The 23,095-nt window shown below is 38.6% G+C and overlaps 2 protein-coding genes across 3 annotated transcripts in view; one reads left to right on the forward strand and one right to left on the reverse strand.

The window, feature by feature from the left end:
- Positions 1–218: 218 nt before the first annotated feature.
- On the reverse strand, positions 219–6,753 carry LOC106061475 (alpha-protein kinase 1-like). The gene is made up of 3 exons (XM_056039383.1): positions 6,634–6,753; positions 3,019–4,172; positions 219–300 (listed from the first exon to the last, which is right to left on the reverse strand). Exons 1-3 carry the CDS (start codon positions 6,751–6,753, stop codon positions 219–221), a joined length of 1,356 nt encoding a protein of 451 aa, XP_055895358.1.
- A 3,503-nt stretch (positions 6,754–10,256) lies between these two features.
- LOC106061454 (protein inturned-like) overlaps positions 10,257–23,095 on the forward strand; it is an 85,985-nt gene continuing 73,146 nt past the window's right edge. Inside the window, exon 1 of one of the 2 annotated variants that reach the window (XM_056038798.1) lies at positions 10,257–10,691. The gene's annotated coding sequence lies outside the window, so the exon portion shown is untranslated. The remainder of the gene's footprint in view (positions 10,692–23,095) is intronic. The other variant, XM_056038797.1, reaches the window with a different exon arrangement.

The following is a 23,095-nucleotide window of genomic DNA, read 5'->3' on the forward strand; positions in this document are numbered from 1 at the left end:
AAATGCAGTAAATCTTTGTTGTTTTTTTACTTTACACAAGCACATTGATTGGTGCTATACATTAACACTTAACAGTGACATGAAAAAGCTCTCCTGTATGAGGAGTCAAAAAGCGATGTGGTCCAGAATTAGTCACCTTCCTCGTAAGAAAAGACGTTTGTGTCTTTATATGTTTGTCAGTTTGTATTCGGACTTTCATGTTACACTCCTTGACGCCATCAATCAAAACGTTGGACGCTCGTGACATCCCTAGTGTCATAAACAGAGCCTCTGTGGATGACAGTGACATCGGTGTGTGGGCTGGTGAGATAGTTTTAGACATCTTGATGACAGAAAATGTTTTGTAAACAACTTCTCTTTTTGGCTTTTCTATTTGTGTCACGATGTCTTTCTTTCATCTCTAGCCACTGGTCAAAGAATCGTCTTCTTAACATGGGAATATTAATTGTCATATGTTTCAACATACTTTAACATGGGAATATTAATTGTCATATGTTTCAACATACTTTGTTGGACATCACAGCAACAAAGGATGAGTCGGCCGAGAGGCCACGCATACGGTTGTTGATATGAATGTTTCGGGTTAGTGCAGCGGTTCTCAACCTTTTATACTCGGAGACCCTTTTTACACCCCCCCCCACTCTGTTGCGACCCCTTCCACACACACACACATGCAGCAATAGAAGAATAGACAATAACAATCCATATTTTCGATGGTCTTTGGCCACCCCTGGTAAATCGTCAATCGACCCCCAAGGGGGTCGCGATCCACAGGTTGAGAACTCCTGGTAGATGTAATGATTCTCGTTCAAAAGGAGCGTGTCAGAAGATCGCAGCAGAGAAAGCTAAGACTAAGAGATCTTTAGAAATAGTGGGGAACAGAGAAGGGAAGGGGTAGAGGCGGCTATTTGTTGATATGTTCTTACAAATTATTTTGTTTTTGTCTTGAGAGTATATTGTTTAGGTATAATATGAGTCAAGTACAATGTATAGTCTATTTGTCTTTGAGGTGTTTTTTTTCTACTGAAAGTAATTCAGCAAGTATTTAGCTAGCAGTGTCTAAAATTAACAAGTATCCACTTGTTCTATTATTTAAGTTACCGTCGAAGTCTCAGAAGGTGAAATAAAAACGTAATACGTTTGCATCAAAAGTGACGCAAAATTTGAAGGTCACAGCTGGCTCTGCGGATCTACGTGACATACTACTTTCTTCCTTAGTCTTCGTTAGTCTCACACCAAAGCTTGGCTTTTGAACCCAGAGATTCCGGGTTCGAATCTAGGTGAAGACTGGGATTTTGAATTTCTGGATTTTCGGGACGCCTCTCTGTGGTCTCATAAGTCCACCTAACTCTATTAGGTATGTGACATTAGTTGCAGTTGGCCATTGGCTGACCACATGACACCCTCGTTAACCGCTGCCATTGAAAAAATATTACCTTTACATCATCTGTCTCAAAGGGCTTGTTCACTTTACTTTTTTTGCTTCTTCATTTAATTGTAATTCTTAAGCTAGGAGGCGCGTTGGCTAAGCGGTTAAGCGCTTGGCTTCCGTACCGGGGGTCCCGAACCGGGGGTTCGAATCCTGGTAAAGACTGGGATTTTTATTTCGGGATCTTTGGGCGCCTCTGAGTCCACCCAGCTCTAATGGGAACCTTACAATAGTTGGGGAAAAGTTGTGCTGGCCACATGACACCCTCTTTAACCGTAGGCCAAAGAAACAGATGATGTAAAGATCATCTGCCCTATAGAGCACAAGGTCTTAAAAGGGGAACTTTACTTTTTACTTTAATGCTTAAGCTACGACAGTAAGATAGATAAAACATAAAACAACTACAACACTGAATCAGAATGTTATTTTACTAACACTAATTACTAGCTTCGGGCAAGAGGGACCCACCTAAGAGAAGGAAAACTCTGAATTCAAACCTCTGCTGCCTTGCAGCTATGCCCAATCATGGGAAAGGCTTCTGGAGACAACCCTGACGAAAACTCAGGAGCTGGCGATCCTTAGGCAGTTTGCAGCACTCAGAGCTACACCTTGGCAGAGCCTGCGACCCCGCTGACCGCATATTGTATCGGCACCGGATGTTCCTTTGGATACATCAGCTTCGTGGAGAAGGGGGGAACTGATGTGCGGGCGACATCGTTCCAACCAAAACTAATGCCCAGGCGTTTATTTCATTATCCGTGAGATGATCCATAGTCGCTTTATATAAGCAATGTGATCGGTATAACATTAATAATTAGTATTCACTTAGTAGTATAGTCATGAACTCTTTTTATTCAGAATAGTTTGAAAAAAATGTTGAAATGCCAAGATTTGTTTATATTTTGTTTCTATTATAATCTGTGCTTTCCTAATTCTTTTTTTCCCCCACTCATGCCACCCCCACGACAACTTCTCTTATACCAAAACTTTAAAGAAAGTACCAAGCAGAGGGCGTTAACTCTGGTTTTTATTAAAGAATTTTAAAGAGGGAATAAATATCGCATTATTTCTCTCTGCCTCACCAGCTGCGTTACCATTCAGTTCAGGACCAAATCTTTCCTTGCTGCTTGACGATTAATGCGAAATCTGATATTGGATATTTACTAGATCTAGAATTTTATTTCCCAGCCAACAATCTTGTGTAACACTGTTGGTGAATTATCTTAATTATAGATTTGATTTTATCTAGGTCATGTAACTGTCATGTTATGGGAAGACCCCAGAGCACTCGAAAAGAAAGGGAATTTTCCAGACACGTATGTATAGATTTATTAGTCTCTGGAATGTCTAATAGAGGAGCTTTATGCATGGTACATACACTTCAGTCAGTAGCTGTGTGCAATATCTGGTCCGATGGTTCTCAAGATGTATAGATTAATGCAAGTAGTTTACTGTGTGTCATATCAGATCCGATGGTTCTCAAGACGTATGGACAAAATGCAAGTAATTTACAGTGTGAATATATGGTCTGTCTAACGGTACTGAAGGCCAATAAGATAGTGTGAGCTGATATCTGAGGTATCTGATACCTGTTTTCTTTCTGAGGTTTCTGATACCTGTTTTCTTTCTGAGGTATCTGATACCTGTTTTCTTTCTGAGGTATCTGATACCTGTTTTCTTTCTGAGGTATCTGGTACCTGTTTTCTTTCTGAGGTATCTGATACCTGTTTTCTTTCTGAGGTATCTGATACCTGTTTCCTTTCTGAGGTATCTGATACCTGTTTTCTTTCTGAGGTATCTGATACCTGTTATCTTTCTGAGGTATCTGATACCTGTTTTCTTTCTGAGGTATCTGATACCTGTTTCCTTTCTGAGGTATCTGATACATGTTTTCTTTCTGAGGTATCTGGTACCTGTTTTCTTTCTGAGGTGTCTGGTACCTGTTTTCTTTCTGAGGTATCTGGTACCTGTTTCCTTTCAGAGGTACCTGATACCTGTTTCCTTTCTGAGGTATCTGATACCTGTTTCCTTTCTGAGATATCTGATACCTGTTTCCTTTCTGAGGTATCTGATACCTGTTTCCTTTCTGAGGTATCTGATACCTGTTTCCTTTCTGAGGTTTCTGATACCTGTTTCCTTTCTGAGGTATCTGATACCTGTTTCCTTTCTGAGGTATCTGATACCTGTTTCCTTTCTGAGGTATCTGATACCTGTTTCCTTTCTGAGGTATTTGATACCTGTTTTCTTTCTGAGTATTCTGATACCTGTTTCCTTTCTGAGGTATCTGATACCTGTTTCCTTTCTGAGGTATCTGATACATGTTTCCTTTCTGAGGTATCTGATACCTGTTTTCTTTCTGAGGTATCTGATACCTGTTTCCTTTCTGAGGTATCTGATACCTGTTTCCTTTCTGAGGTATCTGATACCTGTTTCCTTTCTGAGGTATCTGATACCTGTTTCCTTTCTGAGGTATCTGGTACCTGTTTTCTTTCTGAGGTATCTGATACCTGTTTTCTTTCTGAGGTATCTGATACCTGTTTTCTTTCTGAGGTATCTGATACCTGTTTCCTTTCTGAGGTATCTGATACCTGTTTTCTTTCTGAGGTATCTGAAACCTGTTTTCTTTCTGAGGTATCTGGTACCTGTTTTCTTTCTGAGGTATCTGATACCTGTTTTCTTTCTGAGGTATCTGATACCTGTTTTCTTTCTGAGGTATCTGATACCTGTTTCCTTTCTGAGGTTTCTGATAAGTGTTGACAGTTTAAATGCTGCGAACGTTATTTCTGAAAGAATTTCTTGATGACATCACGAATACGTTATGTGCCAATCAATAAAAGTGGTTCACTTTCTTGAGTGCTCGGGGTCTGAGTATTTTGTGAATGGGATGAAGTGAGCGTAAGATGAGAGAGACAGAGAGAAAGAGAAAGAGAGAGAAAGAAGAGACAATGAGAGAGAGAGAGAGATTGAAAGTGAGAAACTGAGAGAAAAAAAATGGGAAAAACAGAAAGAGAGAGTAAGACAGGTATAGCGGGAGAGACAGTGGAAGAAAAAGAGAGAAAAACAGAGTAAGAGACTAAGAGAAAAGGGCAGAGAGAAATTGAGAGAGAGAGAGAGAGAGACAGAGAGACAGAGCATACAGCCTGAGAGTCGATCGTCCTTGTATTTTATGCTTATTTTAGCTGTAGAAACTTCTTTTGATTATGCTCTGCATTGTTATTGCTCGTATTTCATATCTGTGTGATTGTTTTTATTATCAGAACTAATTAAACACAATATTAGGAGTAGCAGGCTCAGATTCTTGCCATCCATTGTTTACTAATGTCTAGTTTTGTGTTCAAATAGTTTTTTTTTACAAAGCATTTATAAACTCACTCTGTCTGTCTGTCTGTCTGTCCGTCTGTCCGTCTGTATGGTACAATTTGTTCTCCCACTTCCCATTCAGATTGAAACCTCTCAAAACTATTCATTATACCAAACAAAACATGAATCAATAAAATAAATCTACCAATTAATTCATTAATTAGTGGTAATTAATTAATTTAGTTAAATATTGCTTAAGATAAATAGTTCTTACGGTATCGATAGATATAGCTATAAATGTACAGTTATTCCCCTTATAATAAGCCTTTTAAATATATTCTTTTTACGTTTTGCTAGTTAAATTATCTTTTTGTGATACTACTTGGTACAAGTAAAACAAAACAATAAGATAAGTTATCTGTTTGATAAAACGAAAGTCAAGTGACGGATCTTCGGTCAAACTTCTTGAGACAAACAAGGCTGTATTATCTTACATGACACAGTGTTATCTCATTAACCAGCTGCTGTTTTTGGACATTTTGTTTTGATTTCAAGTCCACTTTACAGTCACCCTATCCCTGCTCGTCTCATGGTACGCTATAATAATAATAATAATAATCTTTACTATCCGTAAGGAAATTTGTCTTACAATTTGTGCATTACACCAAACAAAAAACATTATAACTATAGCATTTTAGATTACACAAGACCCCTTTTAACATGACACTAATGACAAAAAAAGTCGACCTGAAAAAAAAATCGGTGCCTCGACGCTATTCCTCCCCATGGGCACTTTCCATAACTAGATAGGCCCAAACTAAATTTATCGCTTTCTTGGCACCCCTGGAAAATTTGTGTCCACCCTTGTCCAATATAGCCGCACTTGCCGACCCTGTCTGGTCGAGAGTTACGCTTTACGACAATGTGTGCTAAGAGTTATTTCCCTTTTCTCTCTTTCATTCTTTACCCTTTCATTGTTATATGTTGACATTAATTTTTTAAAATTTTATTATAATGGTATTAAAATGATTCTAGTTACCTATCAACAGGCAATATTGATGCAGACCTGCCACATTACTAGAAAATTCCTCCGAGAACTCTGTTAAGGGAGACTACAATCAATTTTGTTTCCCTTTAACGAAGCTCAACCCCTGGCAGTGACAGAGAATAAAAATTAGTTTATTTCTATGATAATAATAATAATAATAATAATTATTATTATTAATTATTATAGCTTTTATATAGCGCTACTTTCATGCTTATAGCATGCTCAGAGCGCTTTGGTCCAATCTCATTTGTGGAACAGTGTGGGGGGGGGGGGTATCTAGGAGTTGTTTTTCCGTGCTGCCTTTAGGCGCTCAGTAAACACAACTCTGCCCGAGTCGGGTGTCGAACCTCGAGCCCCCTTCTAGGTAGCCAAGACAAGCCAAGTTCAAGCGCACTTAGCCTCTCGACCACGCTTCCCAAACGGTAGATTTTAATCGCCCTTGTCTTGATAAAAAAGAAAAAAATTGCTACCATTATTGACAACGCCGTACCACTGTCTCATAACTTAAGAAAAAAGGGAAATGGAAATGCAACGAAGATATGGGCACCTAGACTCTAAAAGTGTTAATGGAAGTTATCCAAAATAACAATATTAATATACCCCATTGTTATATCCACCGAGGGGATAATAACAACTGACCTCACAGATACCTTCAAGGCCCTTAACATTCCTAGGAACATTCGCGTTGCCTGTCAGAGGGCGGTACTGCTGCAGACCTGCCACATCACCAGAAAATTCCTGAGTGGAAACTGATAAAGGGACTACGATGAACTTTGTTTCCCTTTAACGAAACTCGACCCTGGCTGTGCCAGAGAATGACTACTCGTTCGTTTCTAACATAATAATAATAATAAACTTGAGGTTTCAACAGGCTTTTAGCTATAGGCAGCAAGGTTCTAATTCTTCTGTTGAAGAATGCCTGTGATGGGCTAGTACCAGTTTTATTCGGAGTGCTTCTATGATTAAGTAAAGCCATGAGCTGACCTTTTTTTAAAGAAATAATGTCTTTACAGTCTTCAAGGCTGATTCAACTTTCCCATTTGATCTGGGATAGTGGGGACTGCTCGTCAAATGGTTGAAACTTCAATCATTGGCGAATTTCGCAAAGCTGTCAAAAGATAGCTGAGGTCCATTGTCAGAGACCACTGTAGATGGGATGCCATATCTAGCGAAATGGGCTTTAAGTTTTCTTATGACAGTTTGTGAACTAGTGTTCTCTAGACGATCAACTTCACAGAAGTTACTGTAGTAGTCCACACACACAAGATAGTCTTTGCCGTCAAATGTGAATAGATCAACAGCAACCTTTTCCCTGGGGTGTGTTGGAACTTCATGATTCATTAAAGTCTCTTTCTGTTGATTGGGTTGAAAAGCTTGACATATTTCCCAAGTTCTGGACCCTCAGAAACATAGAAAAGCGCTGAAAGAAAACCAGAGGAGATCAGCGATGTACTACAACTCCCACGCTAAAGATTTACCTCCCCTTGCTAAGGGTGAAGAGGTGAGACTAAAGTCAAGGTCGCGTGGCCATGAGCGCTGGCAAAAGGGAGTTATAACTCGTCAGTTACAACAACGGTCGTATGAAGTTGAATCAGGCGGAGGAGTTTATCGCCGAACTAGACTTCACTTACGAAGAATCCCATCGCCTGCTGAAACGAATGCGCCTTCACCAACAGGTACGACTGAGCCTGACAATCCCGCACCTGTGGATGCACCCAGCACAGATGAAAGTACTGCTCAGAGACCTGAGAGCCATATAGAAGACGGGTCTCATAGGTCGACAGCCTATACAACTAGGTCAGGCCGAGTGGTCAAATCCACAAGAACTAGTGACAATGTGTATGACTAACCTCAAACACCGGAGGATGTTACATTTATATGTGTTTTTATGTTTATGTATGTTGTGTGAGTGTGTTTGTTTGTTTTCTTGTAGTCTCCCTTGTTCTACTGTTCAGTATGTTCCCGTGTTCACGGTTTACTCTTAAGTGTGTCAGTAGTGTGTATTCACTGTGTATTAGTCTCTGCTGGTTGGTCTCTCCTTATTTCACGTTAATAAAAATGGAGTGTAACTTTTAAACATCAGTATTGTTAGTGTATTGTGATAATATAACAATACCAAACAAAATAATTAATTACCAATAGTTAATCAACTAATTGTTGTTGATTTTTTTAAAATTGATTCTTGTGTTGTCAGTTAAAAAAAAATAATTGTGCAAAATTTCAGCTTGATCCGAGATTGGGTTTGGGAGAAATAACGTGTACAAACTTTTTACCAGAGAGACATACAGAGTGAGTTAATATAAGCTTTGTAAAAAAGCGGGTTCTAATAATACAATTATTCAATTCAATATACGTTTTACGTTTTTTTCTACTAAAAGAAAAGCAGTTCATAAAAGCCTCCTTTACAACCATGAATAACAACCATGAATAACCAACTTCAAATAATATTTCCCTTTGCTATACATTTAAAATCTTTGCTTTTTAGGAGCTTGCCAGAAACACTTTAGACTGTTATTTATAGTATCTGTTAATAGTATCTGGAAATTTCAGATTGCTATTTATAGAATTTGGAAATTTTCGCTTTACCTTTGCTATGCTAGTGACGTCACTCATTTGGTACTTCCTTTCCTGAACAAATGTTACTTTCTCCTAATTGTCTTAGTTTAATTAATTAATACATCTCAGAACATCATCATCATTACATCACAACGCACTAATATCGTGATCATACAAACATATTACACAAACGATCAAATAAATACACCACACAAACGTATCCCACTGGCCTTGATCCCACAGACATCATTATCGTACAAACATATCACAAAGTATTCATAATTATACAAACATATTCAACAAGCTGACAAACATTATAATTATACAAACACATCACCCAAAAAAAAAACATGACTTAAAAATATGATCATTCACAGACATCCCAAGAACAAAACATTCTATACAAGGCCGGCCTTTGGTAATTGGAGGCCCCTTAGCGAGGTGACTTTGGTGAACCGAAATGAAATCAGTCATTATGGTTTAGACACTTTCTTTTATTGCTAACTAGTCGACCGGTGGCGTACGATACGTCGCTATTTTGCAGGGCCGGCCTGCAACCTATGCGACCGCAGTGGGCCCCGCACTTTCATAGGACCCGCACTTTCATAGGGCCGCTCTAATTCAAGGTGTAGAAATTATTAAATTAAACCATTTTATAACTTAAACGAGATTTCCCTCGCCCTCCTATCGATTTACCAGGAGCACTTTCATAGGACCCGCACTTTCCTTTACTCCTTACTACTCGTTTAAACTGTTGAGGGAAGAAGAGAATTATATATATATCGATTGAAGATCTTCCTAAATCTTTCCAATCGAAGCCGATATGCTGACTCTCCTCTGAATTGATTTAACCTGCATCTTCTGTGACTGTGTTCATTAATTTTTTTTTTTCAGCAAATTAGCCGATTCGTTAACCCCTTTCGTCTGAAGCCGTTCGCCAGACTCGAAATAACGTATCGACATTTTCACCAAAAGGTCTTGTGATATTGGTGGTAGACTATCAAGTAAATCTAAAAGTTCGTGAATAAACCTTGAGGCATGGTAAAACGTTTTAGGGATAGTCTAGCAGACAAAGAGGAATAGAACTTTGCTATGTATGAGATTTGAACAAATTTTCTCTGGGTTTTTTTTTCACTGAAAAAGATTATTAGTCCTATGCGGCCCCCCCCCCCACACCAATCGGATCCCCTAGGCCAGCGGTTCTCAACCTTTTAAGCTCGTGACCCCTTTTTACAATCCCCCACTCTGACGCGACCCCCCCCCCCACACACACACACAGCAATATAAGAATAGACAATAACAATCCATAGTTTCGATGGTCTTAGGCGACCCCTGGCAAATCGTTAATCAACCCCCAAAGGGGGTCGCGAACCACAGGTTGAGAACCCCTGCCCTAGGCGCTGCCTAGTGTGCCTATGCCTAAAGCCGGCCCTGCTCAATATCTTGAACTCATCCAACATCCAGTTTCTCCAATACTTCATCATATCCCAGACTTGAAAAGTCACCTTGAGAAAAAAAAAAGTGTCCCTAGACCCAAAATGTAGCCAAGAGATAAACCTTAATCCCTAAGTCCTGTTACTATTTGCTTTGGTATTTGCGTTATCTTACACTCTTCAAGTGAAAAGTTTAAACAAAAAAATATGACAGCCTTAAAGGGCAAGCTAACTAAAAGTGCGGGAAGTGCACATGCAATCATGTAAATTGTATTCAAACAAATAAATATTAGATAACACATTTTTTTTTTCTTCTGACAAAATACACATTTAAGAATACGTATATAAATCATAACAACCACTTTCCAAACATATACAAATCCCCCCTCCCCCTCTTCTAATTGGCTCAGAGGGGTGGTGTATAAATGTTTACACGCACAGCAGACGTTACCTAAAAAAAAAAAAAGAGTTCTCGTCCTTTACTCGGGGGGCTCGCGCGTCGACAATCAGAAGTCGTGGAGCGTTCTGCTACTCTAGCGGCTACCGTATGTCGCCTCGCGGGTGACGTCCCTTGCCAATAAAGTGGTGTTCAATGGCCCGATGTGCGAACGAGTGGAGCCAAGCTGTTGAAATATATGACAACCTTATTCAATGTCGGGCCCTAACTGATAAATGGACTGAACGACTTAGTCCGGTGTTGTGGTGTTTTTTATTTCGTTTAACCTGCTTAAATATTATCTGCCCGCTGTGTTATTAGTGTGATTACTCCACGTGAAAATTGAGGTTAGTTTGACGTATATTGTTTGTGTTTTTTTACTGGATGTATTCAATATTATTACTAGACACAGTTTAGTGACATTGATTTTAGCTTCATGTGTGGACATTGACTTGGATAAAACTTGGATAAAACTTATTTAACGAATGGGTAAGTTTTAAATTGGTAAAAAATTTTAGTTATTATATTATATTTTTATCTGTTATTTTGTTTGACATGTTTCTGGCGTTCCTTCAGGTTGGAAGATTACAACCTCCTTTCCTAAACCCTAAACCTCTCGCAAGACGACGGGGGGATGGCAGTGGGCAGGGTTCGAACCCGGGACCATCCAGACGACTGTCTAGAGCGCATACAACTTGACCAGGCAGTCATATTTATGTCAGACAATTATTCTCTCTGTTCAGTTCCTAAAACAAATGTGCTATAGACTTTCAATTGTACGAGATCTAGACATCCACTAATAGTGTCACGATAACTGTATATTACTGTTACATTGGTTTTGGACGGTAAATGTATATACATCATCAGAAGTTAAATGTAATGACTCAATGTCCAATGGCAAGCCGGGGACTCTAGTATTGGTAAAAAAAACAACTAACGAAATTCACATATTCGAATTAGAATAATTATTATCCAAGCTAAAATCTTAAAACGAGACAACACACTCTGTAATTTATGTAAAGAAACTCACAAATAATACTCAAAAAGAATTCACTTTTAATAATAAATGCACCCTAGGTGACGACTTGACATGAAGCTTGAAACTTAGAGAACTACAGCCAAAACCCCGAAACAAGATTCTCTCTTCTATTTCTAGTTTTCCCAATTTTATTGTCGAACTTTTTGGTAGCGATAACGAATTTTGTTTTTTTCATTTTCAATTATTTCCCCTACATCATTTACCCTTCTGTGTAGAAACTCGAAGCTACCAGAAGATCAGAAGCTTGTGTGTTAAAAAAAAAATTACATCCTGTTTCTATTTCTCTGGCAACCTTTACGCTTTACACCACGTGACAATAACATATGACACAGTTTATTTATTTACAAGACTATAGAATAGGGAGAAATATATCTCAGACAGCTCTACTCAACATGATTACTTAAAACTATATTGGCCTAGATCTGTGTCAATTAAGCTTAGAACTAGTTAAGATTAAGGCCCCCACCATGCCCGCCACCTTACGCTGCCGTCCCTTTAGAGCAGTGTCTCCCAAAGCATTTTCTCTAACGGAACACTTTGCACAATCTGAGTATTTAGCGGAACACTTTGAACATTCTTGAGTATTTAGCGGAACACTTTGCACATTCTGAGTATTTAGCGGAATACTTTGCACAATCTGAGTATTTAGCGGAACACTTTGCTTATTTTTTTTTAAGAAAGATTAATTCACGTCCTTGCCTACTAATTAATTATTCCAGTAGTTCGTGCATCACCTATTATGGCCTTGCGGAACACAATAGTCCCGTGGAACACTGCTTTAGAGATTTGAGCCCGGACGTAATGGGTTAAAGGAACGTCAAAAAGCTGTATTTGGCTACATTATAGATCCATATTTCTTAGGTATCGCAAAGGAAACAACTTTGAATTGTTGGCCTCATTTGTTGACCTACTGAGCACACCATGCCATAGTGGAATTTTATGACGCTAGAACTGCGTTGTAATGTGTTGGTATTTCATGCTATGCAATTAATATGGTGGCTCTTACTGTTTATGGGTCTTAATGGATTACTTCGATGACCCTTTGATTAGAAGCCTACACAGGTAGATCTATATGTGTTTGTAAACAACCATTAGATAAGCCTGGGGGGGGGGGGGGGAGGGAGTGGGGGAATGAGAATGGGCCAGGGTAATAGCTATTCCAATGATTTCCATACTAGTGTTATATTACGGTTTCTTTATCTTATTCATTCATGTTTTAAAATCAGGAATGTTATCTTTGGAAGGGTGATTCATTGAGTCGTCCCAGTGTTGAATTGTACTGTCTCAGTGTTCTGTAAGGTGGTTGTGTGTTATAGAATTTGAGCCAATTTTAATGTCCATGGTTTAGGTCCTGGTCATGCGCTAGGGATGGTCATTTAAAAAAAATGTCTTAGCATCTCTGCAAGGCCAGGATCTTAACATTGAAGTGATTTCAAATGGCTTTATATTAATATACCAAGTATAACTTTTTCATTAGTACTAATTAATTAATTTTGTTTTATATAGCAGAAAAGGAGCTAAATCCTGCCATCTTGAGATACATGGCAGCAATTAGCGTTTTTTCCCTTAGATAAGCTTTGTGTTTTTTTAAGTATTATTTTTTTCCTCTGCTTGTTTTTAAATCATATGTACCTGCTTTTCTTCTATTATTACGTAACTCTAACGTATTTCTCCGATACTTGCTGTGATCCTGTCATCACAGGGACTCTGTAAAGATGAACCTGTCCATGATCACATTTATTTTGTCCATCATTTCCTAGATGTTCCTCACCGTCCGCCATTTTGTAGAATTGTTCATTGGCTGTTGACTCTTGTCACGTGACTACACCATTAACACAATACATAGAATCGAAATGATTTAGTTTCGTGGTGATATTCTTGTAAATGCGGGTGATATTAAAAGTAATTACGGTTGGTCAGTGTGATGACCAGTGCTTTTTTTTTTTGTAAAGAAATAGGTGCCGGTACTCTGTGATCAGGTGCCGGTACTCAGTGATCAGGTGCTGGTACTCAGAGATCAGGTGCCGGTACTCAGTGATTAGGTGCTGGTACTCAGAGATCAGGTGCCGGTACTCAGTGATTAGGTGCTGGTACTCAGTGATCAGGTGTCGGTACTCAGTGATTAGGTGCTGGTACTCAGAGATCAGGTGCCGGTACTCAGAGATCAGGTGCCGGTACTCAGTGATTAGGTGCTGGTACTCAGAGATCAGGTGCCGGTACTCAGAGATCAGGTGCCGGTACTCAGAGATCAGGTGCCGGTACTCAGAGATCAGGTGCCGGTACTCAGTGATTAGGTGCCGGTACTCAGAGATCAGGTGCCGGTACTCAGTGATTAGGTGCCGGTACTCAGTGATCAGGTGCCGGTACTCAGTGATCAGGTGCCGGTACTCAGTGATTAGGTGCCGGTACTCAGTGATCAGGTGCCGGTACTCAGAGATCAGGTGCCGGTACTCAGTGATGGATTGCCTAACGTTTAACTACGAATACATTAATCATAAACGTTAAAACATAAGAAAATTTATAATTTTTCCCCACATTGAAAAAGGTGCCGGTACGCCGTACCGGTGCGTACCGTCACAAAAAAGCACTGGTGATGACCATACGATACACGCACTGACCTATTGTCCTAGAACGTTCATTTAAGCATTGGCGTAGCTATGGTGGAGGGGGGGCAAATTCGAAAGTCCTCCCCCCCCTTTCCAACACTTAACGGAGGTCCCCAAATGAATGTCCTAATTTTTTTTTAACATTAAATATTACGCCACTGACATGGAAACTTGCTATTCGCGTGGAGTCAAAAATATTTGACAGTGTTGATCTAGAATCTAGATGATGTTATAGATGCATTTGCTGCACAGAAAGCACGACGTGAGGCGATATGAATTGAGACTTGTCATCTGTGCATTATCTCGCAAAGAAACAAAGGTATTATTTATTAAAAGAGCCTTAATGATTTTTTTTTGTTCACTTTACTTATATACTGTACTAATTGGAATCCAGTCTAACATATTTATTAAGTACCTGCAGCTCATTCTAATTTACCATTACCAAGTACCAATTTCCCTTCGCAAGGGGGGGGGGGAGGGGGAAATGAAAATTCCAACATTATCGTTTTAATATCCTTGTTATTCATAGTTATATGTATATGTATATATTTATATATGTCTGTGCATGTATATGTTTATGTAGCAAATGCTTACTACCACTCCTCCCCCGTTAAGCTCCTTTTGTAAACCCTGAGACAAACAGTCGATGTCTCCACCCAAAACTCAAATCTTATTTACCAGTATCTCCCTCCGGCGCCCGTACCTCCCAGCGACACCCATTATCACCACTTCATATTAATAAGCCTCAAATTTATTTGAAAGTTTTATCTGGGAAACATCGCCAGCGAAGCAGCGCTCCGCGAAGCAACGGAAATAAAAGATTTGAAGATGGCGACGGAGATAAGTGTTTTCTTCTTTTGACTACGCCATTTATCGTCATATCGTCATTACAATTTGGTATTGAAATGATAAAAAAAAGAGAGAGAGAACTTTTTATCTCTTAAAATGCCAACGTGGCCTTGTAGTCTTCTTTGGAGATCCAAATCGGCTAGATTGAAATAAAAAGTGCTTTTTGTTGTCCCACGAAAAGAAGAGTCATGTTTTAACACATCATTAGAGACACAATTTAGGCGGGGTTTTTATTGACTTCGTCTCATCGTCTGCTACCTATTCTTATTAAATCCATACAGCTTATTTACATTTAATAAAGATCTACATCATGCTATAGCCTAATGTATATCTGACAATATGGCTTATCTTTTGAATGCGATTCATTGATATTGTGGCATAAGTGAAACCTATTGATGTATGTTTTTATTAAGTTTCTTCAATGGTTCAGCGTGGTGCTATGGATTTAATGAACGAAGTGACGTAACAAGTGATGACGTCAAATTGATAGATAGATAGATAGATATCCTGTATCCTTCCGCTTTTTGTAGGCCTACTTCTTTTTTTTTTATAAAAAAATATTCGATTTATCGTAAATAAACACATTTAGCAACGTCATAATATTGATAAAACAATGAAAAATACGTATCACGTGACAGACACTATGGATTACATAATTTGTATAGAAGATATATAGAATCACGTGGCTAAATGTTGTTTGTTTACGATTGGTGAATGAGGTCCATTCTAAATTTATCTATTTTTTATGATGCTGTTGAATTTTACAATATTATACATCAGAGCTACGTAATTCTTTTTTTCCTTTTAAATAAAAATATTTGAGCTGAGATATTATATTCAGGCCTATTTTTGTTTATTAGAGGCTGCATACTGTATCCTTCCGCTTTTTGTAGGCCTACTTCCGTGTAGGTATCTCCGAAAGCTGTGGTAAACAGTCTATAAGTCAGGTGTAGGACCTTGTTACTGTGTTTCTTTCATCCTATCTATGCATCATTTTCTTGTGGCTTCTTCTTGCTTAATAAAAAGGTGTTTAGGAGTACTACCTGCAAGCAAAAGGTGGGTATCAATGACCCTGAAGCAATATTATTAAAGTGAATCGAATAAGTAATAGATTTTTTCTCTTTGCAAGTCTTTGAAGCGTGACGACTTATTTAGTCAGTTGACTGACTTTTCATTCATAAAAGAAAATTAATTAGATATAGAGAAACTTTAAAAAAAAATAATAAAAAAAAAACAAGCTAGAAACAGGTTGTAAATAGATTAGGTCACCAAAAGTTAGGGGATAAATAATTTCTTTTAAAATACTTTTACTGTTCTCTCTCTCTCTCTCTGTCTCTCTCTTGCTCTCGCTCTATACTGTCTCTTTTTTTCTCTCTCTTAATAACTTCATTCATTACACTCTGCTTTCTCTTTCTCCCCCTTGCAAGTTCGGTGCAGTTAAAATAGTTTGTTTCTCTCTCTCTCTCTCTCTCTCTCTCTCTATCTATCTATCTATCTATCTATCTATCTATTTATCTATCTATCTATCTATCTATCTATCTATCTATCTATCTATCTATCTATCTATCTATCTATCTATCTATCTATCTATCTATCTATCTATCTATCTACCTATCTATCTATCTATCTATCTATCTCTCTCTCTCTCTCTCTCTCTCTCTCTCTATCTATCTATCTATCTATCTATCTATCTCTCTATCTCTCTCTCTCTCTCTCTCTATCTATCTATCTATCTATCTATCTATCTATCTATCTATCTATCTATCTATCTATCTATCTATCTATCTATCTATCTTATCTATCTTATCTATCTATCTATCTAATCTTCCATTGATCATTGACGTTGATAAATAGATATGGAAGTCAACAGTTTTACCCCTCCCCCCTTTCTTTCCCCTGTCCTTAACACTTAGACTCACGAGTTATGCTAGCCAGGTAATTAGTTGTCTGAAATCGAGATCACAAAACTGTCATGCAGAGGGTCCCGATTGAAAGAGGAAAGGGGAATAAGACCTAACATTAAAATAAACAAAAAACATTATAGGGGAAATATTGTATATAGAAAAAATTAGTTTAAGTTAGAAAATAATTTTAACTGCTGATGAATTAAAGATATAAATTAACTTCAAGCGAGAAAAAAATAAGCAAATGAAATATCCGTCGGAACATTTTAGTTATATGTGTCCCTGTATCATTTGAGATTAAAGCCTACTTGCTTAAGAAGAACTTATGACAGAATATGTCATTTCAGACTAGAGACACATTGCCTGGTGTACATACATTTCTTGAAAGCAGGAGAGAGGACAGCGACCCTAATCAAGACTCTCTTAATAAGCTTAATAAGCAAAAAAAAAATTGTTTCGAAATCTGCACAATATAATGCAATATTTTAAATTATTTAAAGCGTGTATAGTTTAACTAAATAGTTTCTCCAACCACGCTTCAAAGTATGGTTATCAGTTTGTAAGCAGGCGATCAATACCTTTTTCTTTTTTTTTTTTTCTTATTTTAAACCCTTGAAAGTCTATGAGAATATCTTATTACATAATAAATAGAATTGTCTTGACAACTACGGTTACATTAATTGAAGTACAGCTAAACTTTGGTAGTCCGACGTTTTCAGTCATGGTACACCTCTCTGGTCCCATAGCCGTCGGACTATCAAGAATCATCTGTACTTCTAAGCCCATGTTTATATAGGTCTGTGATGACACGCTCACAAGAAATAGTGACACCATATGTGCTACAGATGCCTCGTTGCGGTACACTAGGAGTTCTTGTAAGAGGGTTCTAAAGTCTTGCTAAAAAGCACACCCATACGAGTTCTTTTGCGCAACGTGTGAAGCAACAAAATGGAGACTCCCTGAATTTCCTTCCGCACGATCAAACCCTAATGAGCTAATCTTTGAATGACTCTATGGACTTCAGACTTTTTTTTTTCTCTGTCTTCTTTTGATCTTATGCAGTGTTCACATAATTGTCATGTCTGGTCTACCATGAGGTAATCCTAGGTGAAAACTGGGGGAGCGTATAATCTCGCGATCCGCCCTCTTTTGATTATCAGGCACCACGATCTGATCAAAAATGGTCTTAACGATACCCCGTACCCCATTCAAGCCGACGAAAGACGTGAACAATAAAAAAAAAAAAAGATGATCGCCTTCGAAGTAAAAGCTGAATCATTAAAGACCAAAACGCATGTATGGTGCTCCACAATGCCATGTATTATTATTTTCGTGTAACCCATGCGTGGGAACTAGTATCCTAAATACCAGAACAAAATTGAACAATCTAGGCCTATACAAAGTAAGACATTTATCTGCCTGGAAAATATATCAGGCAAAACGTGTTGGTCTATGAATGTTGGTCTATGAATGTTGGTCTATGAATGGCCGAAGCAGGTCTCAAATAGAACTAAGAGGCATAAAAAAATTTTTTAGTGTAATCATTCGAGAAGGGATGGCATGGATCCTGAAAAGATGTTGAACTTATTTCGTTTAGTCGAACTGACACCAACTTGGTTTAGTCTTTCTCTTTTATATGTTGTTATTTAAACTTTAAAAATATTGTAATGATTTAACAAAACAAATAAAATAACTTTCATTTATTTTTATTTTTAGCACTTGTTTGGACGATTATAATATTTATCCCAAATCAGTGCTAAATTTAAAATACAAGCTGTAAGAATGAATTAATACATTTGCACCCCCCTCAAAAGTCTCAGTCACATAGTCACTGTATCTACAACTTTTCAGTTATGTAGTCCTTCAAACTCTGGCATTGTGTAACTAACGTAGTGGTTCCCCAAAGTCTCACTTTGAATATCTTTTATACTTTATTGTGACTATCTATTAGTCAGTTAAGGGACTGGTTAATGTATTTTATTTGGTTAAAGTCATGAACATTTAATTCTGTTCTTTGTTTCTATTTGTTTAAAATATAAATTTCTCTATTTCTTTTACTTTTGTAGAAATAAAATAAATATATTTGTCCAGTTTTCACAATCCCACAAGAACATCTTTTGTCTTAGAAGCTCCAGCAACTGCAATTGTGTAGTTAACCGGAGTTTCGTAAGTTGTTTTGTAGAAGAAAAGGTTGGATGCCTTGTTTTGTTTTCTAATGCAGAATAAAGAATAAAGGCTGAGTGTGTAATTCTCTTATAAATGAATGTGTAGTTCTCTTATTGCGTGAACTTGAACTCTGGTGTTTACTTTCTTTGCTTTCAATATTTGTTTATTAATGCTTGTGTAATTTGTTTTAGTTATTGATTTTTTTCTCTACTTTTTTTTTCATTTATTTCCGTTGTCACAGAGAGAGAGAGAGAGAGAGAGAGAGAGAGAGAGAGAAAGAGAGAGAGAGAGAGAAAGAGAAACAGAAAGAGAGAGAGAGAGTATATTTCCCTACAAAACATCATAGTTAGCACTTTAGTCTTTTATTTTTCCTGCTTTAGTTGGCAGACGTTTCCATGTTGTTTGTAAAATGTTTGAAATGTTTCGGATGTTCCTTCAGAGTCGAAGACAATTTACTTCCTAGTCCAAACCTCCCGCAGGACGATGGGGGATGGCTGCGGACAGAGTATGAACCCAGGACCATCGAGATGAGCGAATGATTGTCCAGCGCACTACCTGGTGACATCCTTTTGAAACGTATTACACCTTGTGTTGACATTCAGAGTTTTCACTTTGAAGCTTTGCTTATTAGTTAAGTTCCCCTTTCAGACCTTGTAAAGGTCACCTGTTTCATGTGGCCAGCACAACGACCAACACCAACCGCCTTTACTTTCCCCAACTTTCAGATACCCACTAGAGCTGGGTGGACTCAGAGGCGCTTTAAAGATCCCGAAAGTAAAAAAAAAAGTCTTCACCAGGATTCGAACCCAGGACCCCGGTTTGGAAGCCAAGCGCTTTAACTGGTTGTCTGGTCGGTTTGCACGCTGGACTGTCGTTCGGACTTATCGATGGTCCCGGGTTCAAACCCTGCCCGCTCCCATCCCCCGCCGTCCTGCGGGAGGTTTGGACTAGGAAGTAATTATCTTCAACTCTGAAGGAACATCCGAAATAAGTAAAACATTTTACAAACATTTTACAACTCAGTACCCGCGCCTCCCTTTGCTTTTTAACTGATACATAAATGCCAAGCATCCACGGGGACATATCTTTTATTATCATTCTGAATTAAACTCTCTAACTCGTTTCGCCGCCCTTCCCTGCCCAATGTGAGAACCTTTTTTTTTTTTAAATTCAGTTCTATACCAGAAGATCGTAAAATTCAGCGGTACAAAAAAGTGAACTGAATCTTTACGCATTTTCACAAGGCGCGGTAGACTACGGATCTTGGTATGAATAGGTTGAGAAAAACTAATGTGCTTAAAGACTGGGCACACACACACACACAAAACACATTGACTAGTATGTCAGATTTGAAGTCATATATTGAGTAATGTGACAGATTTTGTGACACATATTGAGAAGTGTGACAGATTGCTCCTTCTAGTATGTGATATATGTCACTCAGATCTGGGATAATGTATTTTTAGTGCTTGACCCGATATGCTCTAGACACACTTTGAATCGGGTACTTGCGTACTAGTGCTCGCCATTTCTACAGATCAGCAGACGATTTAAATGATTATATCATGTTCTTTGAAGACGGGTCTTTTGCTAGTAGAATATTGATATAATGATGGAGTCACCTTTTCGTGTAAAATTATTCTTTATTTTATCTTAAAAATTACAAACGTTACTTAAAAAAAGAAGATAATTACGCTTTACGCATTTCTTGTGTCAATATAGTCACATATGTTTATCATGTTAGTCGTTGGTATTCCTGGCTGATTCAGACAACCCATTCCATTCTCTAATGGCACTCAATTACTGTTGTTATATACATGGAAGCAGGGGCGGACTGGCTATATGGGCATTCGGGCAAATGCCCGGTGGGCTGGTACCCAAATGGGCCGATAGGGCCACCTAAAGGAACTCATGAATGCCTCTATGGCACGTATAAGGTTTTATAATATCCTATTATAAAAGGGGCCCTCTGGGCGTCGTGTATAAACAAAAATATTTTACAGACAATACAGTGTAATGCTAATTTAATCTAACACATTTTTCGAAATAATGTAATAGTCTACATCCGTAGTCAGTGCTACTAGTAAGCTTCATCCTTTTAGTCTCACTTTTTAGCGATTAAAAGAAACATAACGGCAGGGCCGGCCATAACAATTGCGGGGCCCTATTTGAAATGACAATTTTGTCTTTTTTTCAGGAGATTTTAATCATTTCACGAGATTTCCAAGACTTTTATGGATATATTTTGCAATTACATGAGATTTCCGGGATGCCCTGGAAAATCAGGAGGCCGCGGAAACCCTGTTTTTATATATCAGTTATAATGGTTTGATTTAATAATTCACACCTAGAATTATAGCGGGGCCTATGTAAGTGCGGGGCCCACTGTATGCTTGCAGTCCGGCCCTGCATAACGCCTATTCTATTTTTAAAAAAGATACAGAGTTCATTGTATGCATACAATTATCAGTTATCGATACATTATCAAGCTTAACAACAGAATGATTCTGAGGACAGGTAGAACTAGAAATGGATGTACATCATGAGATGTTAAACTTTGTCGGCCGGATTGTATAGAAATGCCCGGGCCGATTTTAACACCCAGTCCGCCCCTGCATGGGAGAGATCTTAAAGAAAATGAGTGAGTGAATTGTTGAAAAAGAGCAACAGTGAAATGGACACCCTTTTTAAAAAGGGGGGAGCTCAAGAGTAGAAGAGAGGCTGTCGTCTGCTCAAAATGTCAACAGACGTGGAAACCCAAAGTTCGCCTCCACTCGAAGAAAAGGCACAAAAAAAAAAAATAAATAAATAAACACAATTAAAGTACTAATCACTTTGGGACTTCATAAAATGTACTCTAAGCGTTTAGATCTAGATATAACTATAAACGTTTAGATCTAGGTATCACTCTAAGCGTTTAGATCTAGATATCACTCTAAGCGTTTAGATCTAGGTATGTTCATTTGATGAGTTTTATGGCAGATGTTGCGTTACTGTCGTTGTCAGCTATAAGTGTGTCGTGAGTGTCTTCTGCTAGAGTTAGCATGTCGTCAACTGCTATAGTAAGTAAATATCCATGGTTTGCATATTGTCTTTTATAGGTGAAATTTGTCGCATGCTATTGTCAATTTTAATGCCCTGTATAGAATTTAAACATTGTCAGCTAATATAGCAACTCACTCTGTCTGTCTGGTACTAGCTAAGCCGGAGGATATTCCAGCTACCCGTCGCCTCAGCGTGGCCCTCCGGTGGAAACTTCCAGGGGTGGACCTGGAGAGGCTAAGAACGAGTAGCGAACCAGGCCTTCTAGCAGGTCTCCCTGGGTGAGCTTTTTTTTTTTTTTTAATCTCACTCGGGGTGGGGATGGAACAAGTAACCTGCAACCCAGTCCAAAAAGCCCGCCACGCCGTTCCACAAAGGGGGTCGTCATCAGTACCAGGAGCCTGGAGTGGCGACCTTCGCACGGAATTGTGGCGGTTACAGTATAGGAATATGAGACAAGCTCCCCGCAGTTAGCGCTGTTCTCGGGGACGGTGCGCTGTGTACACGGCACGGCCCGGTCCGACCCAGTCAACCGATATGGCCGTTTACCGTTGGGAGCCCTCAGACAGGACACGGGACACGGGCAGCAACATAAACTGGCCATTCGAGCTGGAAAGCAATGGCTACAGCCGACTATGAGACAAGCTCCCCGCAGTTAGCACTGTTCTCGACCACTTATAGCGAGTGGTATGAGAGCGGGGACGGTGCGCTGTGTACACGGCACGGCCCGGTCTGGCCCAGTCAACCGATATGGCCGTTTACCGTTGGGAGCCCTCAGACAGGACAGGGATGAAGAGCCCCATGTCCAGGCCTGGTGGTTGGATAAAAGCCTTTCTAACCATCAACGGGATAATGGCGTCTACGGCGCCGATTCCCTACTGGACTTCATCGAAGGTACTAGCTAAGGGAAAATAAGCCTTGTGTTTCCTGAATCATAAACTCTTTGAGATTTATCCACTTGTAGGCTACTAAGACTTAATGTCAAAGTAAAAAGCATCAAATCGTATAGTTTTAATGGTTTGAATGTAATGTTCTAAAATTTATCCGAGGACTAAATTGGTCCTGAATTAAAAAAAAAACATTAAAAAATACTTTGTGTATTAGAAAAAAAAATTAAAATGAAGTTCATTAATAACTTTTTTAAAAGTCGAGAGAATTTAAAGAAACATATAAAACTTGTCTATACCCGGTACTATCTTAGCAATATTTCGCCCATGAAAATGTTGAGGTTAAAGTCACTAACACTACTTAGCGGAAGTTCTTCAATTAGTTATACATTTGTTATAG

This window comes from Biomphalaria glabrata, chromosome 8, assembly GCF_947242115.1.
Source record: "Biomphalaria glabrata chromosome 8, xgBioGlab47.1, whole genome shotgun sequence".
NCBI classification, from domain to species: Eukaryota; Metazoa; Mollusca; class Gastropoda; family Planorbidae; genus Biomphalaria; species Biomphalaria glabrata.